We start from the raw sequence: 12,172 nt of genomic DNA, 5'->3' as shown, positions 1-12,172 counted from the left end.
CCTTGTCACCTGAAAAGTCACAAAATTTAAGAAGCTGAAATCGGAGACGTTGGCTGGCGATACATTGATACGAACTCAGGACAATAATGATGGGACGAGAGGCACAAGATATAGTTCATTTTAAAAAACGGGTAATTATAGAACTAAATTTTATATATGATGTAAAAAATAAAGTACAAGATGCAATTTAAACCTTACTCTTTTTTTTTTTTGCCAAATCTTGACTATAAATCTTCCTGCAACCGTTCCTGTCCCTCCTCCCCAAATACTCTATCATTCCACTGCAAGCAGTGCAGAATTGCTCCAATGTGAATGCCTGTGTCGATGGCCTTCTAAATGAATGTTACAAAATAAAACATCCTACAGGGTAAAACACAAGGCCTTTGGTCAAGAATTATCAATACACTTCTTACCAATAAGCGGGAGCAAGCAGCTGAATCGTTTGCAAACTTTAATTTGTTGGCAGCCAAATGCTCTCATCAATGTGGCATACAAAAAATGCAAAACCTGAAAGTAAACTTGTTTGAAATGTAAAAGACCTGGTTCCAATTAATTAGTGACTGAAATGAAACATATATATTGATTGATGCTCCGCCATCCCGAAATTCTAATTAGAATGTGCAAACCAGATTCACAGAAATGTAAAGGTTCCAAAAGGAGAGGAGAAGAAGAAGAGAGTATTTGATGATTCTAAAAGACCATTATTTACATATCTCACAATTGAATCGGTTTTCTGTGATTTGTTCATTTTCCCTTCAGTTACATAGCTAGAATATCCCTTTTCCGCAGTTCACACTTCAGACTTGAAAAAACAAGATTCAACTCTACAATAAGCAAGTCAGTTAAATTTGGCCTTTATCTAATATTTTTTCCCGGGCATTTGGCTAGTTATATGGCTTAATCAATTAATTATATAAGCAAAGTCAGCAACAAATCCAATGCCTGCGAGTCAAGAACTTTTTTAGGGAAATTAGTAGAGTTAAACATCAGTTCATGGACATTCATTAAGTGGGTACGATTTGGAATTAAGAACTCCACTCCCATTTTCAATAGCCAGAAACCTTCGACAGGAATATCTGTTCCTTTGGATGGAGGTAAATATCAAATAATCACTTAACTTTTTCCCCCTCTAGTAAGCGACAAAAACATCTCGTCTCAGTGAGATTCTACACCAGACACGCGAACCATCTATTAACACAAAAGCATGACGTCTGCAACTCAATCCGGGTACGAAATTTGTTCGCCGAATTTGCTGCACCAATCAAACTTTCAAATGTGCTTCACATTGGGAGTTTACGAAACAACCCTTAAACCAACTACTACACATACGTTTCCACTACAGTAGCATCTCTTTGAATTGTGCACGGTCGAGATTTAGTAGGCAGGTTAGTCACGTAGGCAGAACATGCTACAAATGCAAGCCAGAAATTCAAGAAGGAATAACAAATTAGTAAACGAGAACTGAGAGTGATAGCACAAGGCACAAGAATGACGAAACATTGAACTTTAAATTGTTTACCGACCAAGGAGTAAAAACTCATCATCATATGTTTTAAACCTATAGAAACCAAAACAATTGACAGCTTCGAAATGGACTCCACCACTGTCATCAAGCAAACCAGGTTCACACCCAGATTGCTCGATTTCTCCACTATCCTCACAAGCAAGGCTAGAGAACCGTGATGAAATCCACTCTGCAATATTCAAAACTGCTAGGATGTCCAGAAGAAAATCGAAAATAACTAAAGCAAGTAACAGAAACTAGTTCATCAGAGCGAAATCTCATAAACACATTTCATTTGGCTCCCTTCTTGGCTGCAGCCTTGGTGACCTTGGCACCAGTTGGATCCTTCTTGTCAACGTTCTTGATCACACCAACAGCAACAGTTTGACGCATGTCCCTCACAGCAAAACGTCCAAGAGGTGGATACTCAGAGAAAGTCTCCACAACCATGGGCTTGGTGGGAATCATCTTAACCATACCAGCATCACCATTCTTCAAAAACTTGGGCTCCTTCTCAAGCTCCTTACCAGATCGTCTGTCAATCTTGGTCACAAGTTCAGCAAACTTGACTGCAATGTGACAGGTGTGGCAGTCAAGCACTGGAGCGTATCCATTTCCTATCTGGCCAGGGTGGTTCATGATGATAACCTGAGAGGTAAAGCTGGAAGCTCCCTTGGCAGGGTCATCCTTAGAGTTGGAGGCAACAAAACCACGCTTAAGATCCTTGACAGCAACATTCTTAACGTTGAACCCAACATTGTCACCAGGCAGAGCCTCCTGAAGGGCTTCATGGTGCATCTCAACAGACTTAACTTCAGTTGTCAACCCTGTTGGACCAAAAGTAACCACCATACCAGGCTTGAGGACACCAGTTTCCACACGACCAACAGGAACAGTTCCAATACCACCAATCTTGTAGACATCCTGGAGTGGGAGACGGAGTGGCTTGTCTGAGGGTCTCTTGGGCTCTAGGATCTGGTCAAGAGCATCAAGGAGAGTTGGGCCCTTGTACCAGTCAAGGTTTGTAGACCTCTCGATCATGTTGTCTCCCTCAAATCCAGAAATTGGGACGAAGTTGATTTTGTCAGGGTTGTATCCAACCTTCTTCAAGTAGGAAGAGACTTCCTTGACAATTTCATCATACCTTGCCTTAGAATATTTAGGAGTGGTGGCATCCATCTACAAAAGCCAGGAATCAAAAATGATTAACAACAGCAGTTAATGATGCAAGAGAAAAGACAACCCAAATAAAAATGTCATTTTATACAAGACTACAAAACTTCAAGGCAAAAGAGTTCACCTTGTTGCAGCAGCAAATCATTTGCTTGACACCAAGGGTGAAGGCAAGCAAAGCATGCTCACGGGTCTGACCATCCTTGGAAATACCAGCTTCAAAACCACCAGTGGTAGAGTCAATGATGAGCACAGCACAATCAGCCTGTGAGGTACCAGTAATCATGTTCTTGATAAAGTCACGATGTCCAGGGGCATCAATGACCGTGCAGTAGTACTTGGTGGTCTCAAACTTCCACAAGGCAATATCAATGGTAATACCACGCTCACGCTCAGCCTTGAGTTTGTCCAGCACCCAGGCATATTTGAATGACCTCTTGTTCATTTCAGCAGCCTCCTTCTCGAACCTTTCAATCACACGCTTGTCAATACCTCCAAGCTTGTAGATCAAGTGACCAGTGGTGGTTGACTTTCCAGAGTCGACATGTCCAATGACGACAATGTTAATGTGAACCTTTTCCTTACCCATCCTAAACTTTCAAAAGACACTGCAAACACAGAACACAGCCGTCAGTCCAAGCTAGTGCATGCAATCTCTAGCGCTTCTAAGCTAATAAAAACAAAAAACAAATCACATAACCCAAAATAACTCGTATTAAAAGCTTAATAGTAATAAATCAAGATACGTGGACGTGTAGCAGCAAAAAGTTTTGAACAAAATCACAAAAAATGAAGCCCAGAACTACATACCGGTCATGCTTGTTTATCAAAAGCCTTTACTGACGTTAAATAAATGGTCCAAAACTAAACAAAGACACTTGATTATCAACTCAAATTCAGGTCTCTGACTGAAAAGCCAGCACGGTTTCTAACTCTAGCATTGGTAAAACGAAAACAAAAGCAAATTTTGGGGGAAAAACTGTTTTCGCAGAACAATTCCATCTAAAATTCGGCCTAGCCCACAGTTTTTCATAAATCATCAAAAAATAAGACGGATCTGAACCAAACACCAACGAAACGTGAAAAGCAAAATAAATTTTCATTTGAAAACTTAAAAAAGGTCTATTTAGCTGAATTCCGGACTAACATCAACATGCAGACAACATAAACAAAACATTCATACGAGGTCAAGCGGATCGTTTCATCGCATCTAATACACATTAAAACCGATATAACCCAACCGATCATCAAATAGACCCAAGCTCTTATCACTAAAAACGAATCGAAACCAAAAACTCAGCACTCAACAAGCCGACCAATTATTATTTATTAACCGAGTAATCGACTCTAGAATCACAAATCAGATAATTACACTCCCAAATCGCACACATATCAGCAAATTTCACAAGCTCCAACAGATCTAAATCAACAAAAATGAAAAATCTTCAAGCAAGCATCTAAACAACCATAAATCAACAGAAAAAAAGGCTTCAACACCTCTGCTTTTGTGCGAAAGTGTGCGTGCCAGAGAGAAATAAATCGGGAGAGAGAGAGAGACCTGACCTTAAAACAAATGCAGATGGAGAGCTCTCTCGCTGCTGAGCAATACAGAAAGAGAGAGAGAGAGAGAGCGAATGAAGAGCGAGAGAGAAACTGAGAAGGAGAACGAGGCGTATGAGGACTTTATAAATGGGTTTGAAGAAGGATGCCGTAGCTAGGGTTTTTCGTGGGCCGTTGGATTGAATGATCTAACGGTAAAAAGTATGGGATGGGCAGCCGCGGATTCCATTGATGTCTGAAGATGCCCTAGTGGCCGTCTTGTTGCGCACTCACTTGTGGCTTTACCTGTTCTTCGGTTTGGGACTTGCTTTTGTGTGGATTTACAGATGTAGCCTCGACATGAATTTGCTTTTACTTTTCTGTCCTACTTTAGTATTTTACCCCTTTTTCTTTTTGGGGAATAAATTCAGAATTATACTCTTGTAGTCCTTGAGTTTTGACGTAATTACAAAACTTCCATTTGTAGTCTCCAAAATTATTGCCACTTCTGACGTCTCTTGTACTTGTGAGCTTAACTAGATTCAACTCTGTGCATTTGCACAATCCATTTTATCTTTGGTTGGAAGCGGTGTTGTAAAATAAAACATATCACGAGTCAATACTATATACATTGACAGTGTATACACTATCATAGTTAAATACATGACACATGGGCAAAATTTGAAATTTAAATTTAAATATAAATGAATTGTCATACATCCAATGGTGATGGTGTATACACTGTCAGTGTATAAAAGATTGATTTTAAAAGTAATATAGATAAAGATAAATGAAACTTTTATTAGATAAGTGGAAGATTTTGAACCCGAATTAGGTAGGTGAAAACTCTTACACTCCGATACCTCTCACTTACACTCTGATACCTCTCACTTACACTCCTTCCCTCATACAACTCAATCCATTGCTCCCCCAAATAAAACTTTGCTGATAGACATACCTGCAAGTGCAAAGAAAAAATGATTGAACCTGTAATATATAAAACCTATATGATAAAAACTAATGTTCTTTTCAAAATTTAATTTGAAAAAAAATTCTAATATGGTCAATTAAAAATGAGCCATCAAGAGTGAGATAGAAATTTGTTTGAAGAAGCATATTGAGAATTCAACATGACATCACATGTGATTAGGATAATAACAAAATTTACATTAAAGATATTGGTAGAAAGATTATCCAAAATTGATAGGAAAAAAAAGAATAAAGACAAAGGAAATCAAGAGAAAAAAATAACCAGAGCACATAGACATTGAGAGAAGTGTGGAATACTCGCTCTATCAAATAGCCACGTAGGATAGAGATAAAAGTATGTGGATAAATATTAAAATACGACTTTATTAAAGGTAAATGGACAAGTATTATTTGAGTCAATTTACAACTTAGTTATGATTAGGGATTCAAGGTGACACAAGGTGTCCTAAGTTCCAAGTGCTAATTTGTAGCTTCTTTGTATTCTTCACTATTTTTTCCGTATCAATCGGGAAATACATAATGATTTTTTTAATTATAAATTAAATTTGGTTTCATTTTGTACCAAAAAAATTATTTCATTTCAAGTTTTGTTTTAACCGAAATTTTGTAGGTTGACGCCAAACTATGAAAATGATTAAAACCGAATTAAAAATAAAAGGGAGAGAAAAAGGAATAGAGAGAAATAGAAAAATCGACTTGTATTATAAGTTAATTTGGGCTTAGACAACACTGCGACTATTTTGTAAAAATGCCTTGACCAAATCAAGTGGCAAATTAAACGACCCAACAAGAGCCGATATTTTGTGGGCTCAAAGTTGCTTGTCGACACATCGGGCTTCAGGCAGACATAAGAAGTTGGACCCACTATCGTTCATAAACACATGTGGATAAGAGCATATGCCACCAAAATCCAACTTAATTGGAAGGAGCTTAGCAAGATTTTATTCCTTTCCTCTTTTCTCTCTTCCCCTTTGTAAAGTTTGGAGTCCCTTATAAATAATAATTTTAAAAAAGAATAGGAAAAAAAAAAGCAAATTCCTAACTTTTGCATCTAGTTTCCTTTAAAATCAAAATCACAATCTCAAAAAAAATAAAAGGATCAAATGGTACGGATATTAGGCATGTGACTTCGAGTCTTGGTTCTCTCAAATCCTCATTTTTCTTCTTTTCTCCCTATAAGACTTGGGGTCTTCTCATGAAACAAAATTTAAAAAAGAAAACATAAAACCTTTTTTTTTTTTTGGGCTATAGGTTATTTGCTCTATTGATGAATGTTTCGGGAGATCTATTCCTAAGTTTATATATGATCTCTTAGGTCCAATACTCAATCATCTTTATAAGAACTCAAACGATATCCTAGCTTTGATGAGGTGGTGGATTGGATCGTAAACCCTTACATAGTGTTTGTTTATAAGCATGGAAAAGTGAAGGAAAGATAATTATTATTTTTCCTTGTATGTGTTTGTTTAACAAAAAGTTGAAAAATTTTCCTATAAATTCTCTCGCTTTCCTGCATTTTTTGTCCTGCAAAATTTGCAAGATTATAGGGGAAAATTTTTAGTTACATATTAAAATAACTACTACTAACTTTCAATAACTTCTCTCTTTTCCTCAAAAATTTTTCTTGCTAACCAAATGTACACAAGAATGTAATTTCCATTTTTCTTTACCTCAATTTCTTGCGCTTCACTTTCCCACACAACTTTCCTTCTGTACCTCATTTTCAATTTCAAATGTTAGGCATGCCTAAGGGAAGTTGTAAAGGATGACGTCAAAAGCTTCTGGACATTGAGCTAGGGTTGTTCACGAGCTCGAGCTAATCAAGTCGAGCTCAAGCTCAAAAACATTAAGTTCGGCACTCGCGAGCTCGATTATATATATATATATATATATAGATATTTTTTATTTTTTTTTATTGTAATAGTAAAATTACATATATATTCTTAATATTTTATTATTTGTTAAAAAAATTATTATTTTATTCATTTTTAAAAATAAAATAATTATTTTTTTTTATTTTTTAAACTCGACCTCGAGTTCGAGCTTCATAAATTTAACGGGAAGCTCGGCTCGATTAGGCCAAATCTCGACTCAATTCAACTCATTTGCACCCCTACATTGAGCATTCTTTAAGTCGTTTCCTGGTTTCTTTCAGCTAAGTTGGTCGAAAAGGATTTAATGCAGTGCAAGCCTTTCAAAAAAAATTCACCATGAATCCCAGCTGATTGGAAAATTTTTAGCAAGGGGAAATGGAAATTGGTTTTGTCCAGGGTTATTGGAGTTGCATCTTTATTGATTCAGAATTGATTTTCATTGTTACATAGACAGGATTGCCAATTGTTATTGATTTTGTTTCTTTATAGCTCGAGTGCACAAACAGACTATTCTTGGTGCAAGATATAGTAAACCGTTATTATTATCTTCTACAGAAGGAGATTTTTAAGAAATGGCTGCATCTGAATGGTATGTGACACCAATGCCATCTTCCATGGACTCACATGTTGATGGGCAATACGAATATCTTTTTTTTTTTTAATCAAACGATAACATTTGTATAATATACTCCAATCTAATCTAGGAGGAACGAGAGTCGACAAGAAACCCATCAGACAAAGTCACTTGAAGTGACGGCCATAATTAAATGGTAATTATATAGGATTAAACCCTTAATTTTCCACCTCCACCAACAGCCCATGAGACTGTTGGCATGGGCAATACGAATGTCAGTTATGAAGGTTTACATCTAGGACAAGGCGTGCATCCATATCTATCCGCATGAACTCCATAGAATACCATGACAGCGAGAGCAGTTTTGTAGGTTAACAATTAACATGTGTGTTTGGATTGCGATTATTTGCTTGTATCACAAACACATTTTCTTATACACTTTTTTATCGCATATATATCGCATCATAAAAAGTCCTACAATAATTATTCAAATAAGCTTTCAAATAAACTCCCATCCAAACACTTGTGTTTCAGCGTACACGAGGGTTGTTAGGGAACAAAACTACTAAGACTGCAGTAGAATGATGTCCCTCGTTGAATGGCATGGACCAGGATGTTTGGTCAGGATAAAAGACCATCCTGGGAAAAATGACCATCATCTGAAGTCCGGGCAACCAGGAATGTGCCACGATCCCTACTGCACAACGTGCCCAAGCTACAACTGTCAAAGGGCCACAGGCGAAGTCCAAATCATCCGAGACATTGGAACAAAAGGTATCATAACTGCCATTAGATTGAATTTTTCTCTAGCAATTCGACAATGATGACAAGTTCTTTTGGATTGCTTTAAATCTGAAGTCGGAAAAAGTTTTCCATGACATTGGCGATGAGTTTTAATTCCAGCTCTGCACTTGCAATTCAATGTTCAATTGTTAAACATAACAGAAAGGAATTTCAATCAAGTCACCTCCCTTTCAAACTTCATCTAGTCCCCTCCTGGCCTACAAGGTAAAAAGAGTGTCCACTTTTCTATTTTGGTATAGACAAAATGCAGCAGAGTAAGGAATCCTGAAAGAAATTTAAGATATAAATATTTAATTAACATCTTCATCCTGAAGATTGTCTCCCTTTCAACACATGCAACTTCACAAAAATTTCAAAAGAAATCAACCACATGATGACATAAATTCTAGAATCCATAGACTTCTTAACAATCAGTTGCCTCAGTCTAGCCATATCTCTAACTTTATGAGTCCAGATGATTATAAAAGAGACCAACAAAAGAAGAAGAAAAAGGTAAACGAAAATGCAGAAACAGAACCTTGATAAGAGAGAAGTCGGACAGCCTATTTATCAAACAAACTAAGGGCAATCACAAATTTTCTGAAAAAACGCACCAATTTTCACCCCCCAAGAAAAAAAAAGTGGCGTGGACACCCCCAAATTCCTACACTCTGAAAATGCAGTAGTTAGTTTAATACTGTAAAAAAAGTATCTAAAATTTACAGAAATGACTAGGCTAAGCCTCAAGTTCTTTTCCTTTTATAAGGTTATGGTCAATACCAAATTAGACTCCAAATTGAGAATTTGAAAATGAATATCACTTTCCATTCACCACCAAAAATGCCCAAAACATTTTGCTAACCTTAAAAGAGTAAAATGAATATATTTAGGATCTATAATCACTATAACAGCAATTAGAAATATACCTATCAAAAATCTTGGGTCCAATTACAAGTCCAAGGAGAAACCTCGGAAAGCATAGAATTTAGCAGTGCTGAAGCGGTTGCGCTGTGAAAAGGAAACATTGATCCGGCACTTATACAGCTCATTTCAACTGGAGACCTATAAATACCACCCCACAAAATCATAATTCATATTTCCCATTTCAATTTAGATTATATCCTATTGCACCTGGGGAAAAAAAAGATTATGAACAATATAGTTCTACCTGAATTTGCGAGCTGAGAGAGGATTTTCAGTAGGGATGCGAAAAGTGGAGCGACTGGACTTTGACTTGGCGCCAGTAAAAACTTCTCCCGCAGCAATCCGGGCGGATGTGGTGGCTGAACGAAACATAGTCCTAGCAATGCTGGCAGCCATGGTGGCTGAACAAAAAGCTCAAACAAGGGTAGAGGAGAAATTAATTCTTTCAAACCGGTCCTGGGCTTTTTGAAGGGTTTAAGCGAAAAAAATAATTAAACCTTTTCCTATTTTCTTTTCACCCCTCTTCTTTTTCCAATGTTCTATTAAAATATTTTATGAAAATTATTAACCAATAATCTTATGCAATTTTTTCCCATGACCAAAAGAGTCTTTTTCACATAGGTTTTATCCCTATTTGTTGTTTCAACTTTCAAATATCAACTGACGGTATGGTCATGCTAGAACAGATTTAATTTTAGATTCAGATAGAATTTATTAAGTTACAAGTTGTAATGCTTTGCTGTCTCTTTCAAAAAAAAATATATTTTTTGGTAATAAATAAGATAGATACATTCCAAATAGTACTAGACAACTGTAGCCGAAGTTCCATAAATTGTATACAAATTCTTTTCAAAATTATTATATACTTGCAGATAATGAAATTTCCTCAATTAACATATTTTACTCATAAATGAAATTATTTTTCTAGATTACAGAGGTAAAATGGAGTAGAATAATATTAATACTGACAACACCATCTTGCAATAAATGAAATAAAAGCATTACTCTTCAAAATACATGGGACTTTTTTATTGATGACTTTCCAAACCTAAGAATTTATTGGTCTTAGAAGAGTTTCATTCTTCCGATATTTTGCTGTAATATCTTATTGCATTTAGGAGAAATTGATTTTTAAAGGGTCGAATCGGATGTTTATACTTGAAGATTGATCATTCAAAGCAATCGCAATGCTAGAAACTCTCATCCTTTTACTTGAAAGATATTCAAAAATGCCACAAATAGTTTTTTAAAAAATTAGGAAAAACTTAGGCAAATTTTTGAGATTACCTTATTACTCTAACCTTTGGTACAATTATTTCAACTTTTTGTTATATATGGACAAATTTCAGATAAATCTCTAACATAACTATATCTTCCAACAAATTAGTTGTTTGAGAAGATAATTATTATTACTAATTCCTAACAAGCTGTTCAAATTAATTTAAAGTGCCTATTATGCCCTCTAAAAAGAATTTCAATTTGGTCCTTAAATTCCAACAATGCATCTTCTAAGCACCTCACATGCTAATTTTGCCAACATAACTTCCAATGTTACAATTGCCTCAATCTAGCCATACTTAAATCTTGTTCACTGAATTATCCCTTCAATTATGAAATTTGGTCCAATCCAGCCCTTCACAAAAAGACTCTGCCATCTTTAGCCCACTCTTTATCAAAACAATTCAAACTGGCTTCCATCAAAGATTAGATATTTATGTGAAACATCCAAAGCATCTTTCTTGCCCTTTTTTTGTGTGTGTTTTAGGAGTAAGGAGGATTCAATTATGCAACAATTCTGTCCTTGAGAATTTATAACCATTTTTTATTTAAAAAAGAAAAGAAAGAAATCCTAACGTACAAGTATTGTGAACTATATTTGTGCCCCTCTTTCCTCCCGACTTGACTGTTTCTAGCAGAGCAAAGTCCACCTAGAATTGCTTAGTGTTTTACAATATTCAAAATGGTGGCCATGGCTGAACTTGACAAAATAACCATCAGCAGTCCTTTGTTTCTCTTATCTAAGCTGACTTGAAGAAACTTGAACTAGTCATGTGTTCTGTTACCTAACTTGATTCAAGAAACTTGAACCAATCCTCAAGCCAAAGCAGCAAGCAGTTGATTTGACAAAATTTACAGAAGAACAATTACAGATAAATCATCCATTAGGGAAGCAATCAAAGATGTATAGCAAGAATCAATTCATGATGTCATGCTATAGCATAGTGTGAGAATAAATTCATTAACCAACTAATTAAGTCTACAATCAGCAAATCAGATAGTAAAAAACCGAAAAATCAAATGCATAGCAGCCAATTTCACAATTTCCGACGGATCTAAAACAATCCAAAAAAAAAAAGAAAAATCTTCATGCATCCATCTAAACAACCGTAAATCAACGGAGAAACAAGTATCAACACCTCTGCTTCCGTGCGAAAGTGTGTGAGAGAGAAAGAGATAGGGAAAGAGAGGGAGAGAGAGGGCTGACCTTGAACAAATGAAGAAGAAAATGCTTGGACGGAGATAGCTCTCTCGCTGCCGAGGGCTGTAGCCTGTAGTGAGAGAGAGTGAATGAAGAGCGACAGAGAAACTGAGCAAGAGAACGAGGCGCATGAGGCGTTTTACTGTTTTAGCCCTTAATCCTATAGCTCACAAACTTGTGGTTTTTTTTTCTTTTTTTTTTTTTTTAATTTGTGTAGAGATTTAGTGTTAAAAAAATATCATTATTTATTATTCGAAAAATACCCTTCTAATATTTATTATTATCCACTCGCATCTTCCCGCTCTTGCATAATTATCACTGCAGTCTTGCTG

The 12,172-nt window shown here is 36.1% G+C and overlaps 1 protein-coding gene across 2 annotated transcripts; it reads right to left on the bottom strand.

The window, feature by feature from the left end:
• Positions 1 to 1,468: 1,468 nt before the first annotated feature.
• Positions 1,469 to 4,345, bottom strand: LOC113767691 (elongation factor 1-alpha). 2 transcript variants are annotated; one of them, XM_027311866.1, is made up of 3 exons: positions 4,241 to 4,345; positions 2,805 to 3,285; positions 1,469 to 2,683 (listed from the first exon to the last, which is right to left on the bottom strand). In XM_027311866.1, the coding sequence occupies exons 2-3, from the start codon at positions 3,264 to 3,266 to the stop codon at positions 1,796 to 1,798; spliced, it is 1,350 nt and encodes a 449-aa protein (XP_027167667.1). In that variant the 5' UTR covers positions 3,267 to 3,285; positions 4,241 to 4,345; the 3' UTR covers positions 1,469 to 1,795. The 2 variants fall into 2 exon arrangements, with proteins under 2 accessions (XP_027167667.1, XP_027167668.1); XM_027311867.1 differs by having other exon boundaries at positions 4,236 to 4,323.
• Between the last annotated feature and the right edge of the window lie 7,827 nt (positions 4,346 to 12,172).

The sequence above is a fragment of the Coffea eugenioides genome, chromosome 4 (assembly GCF_003713205.1).
Source record: "Coffea eugenioides isolate CCC68of chromosome 4, Ceug_1.0, whole genome shotgun sequence".
In the NCBI taxonomy this organism is placed as follows: domain Eukaryota; kingdom Viridiplantae; phylum Streptophyta; class Magnoliopsida; order Gentianales; family Rubiaceae; genus Coffea; species Coffea eugenioides.
Note: the sequence above shows the minus strand (reverse complement) of the source record. Positions and strands in the feature narration are given on the sequence as shown.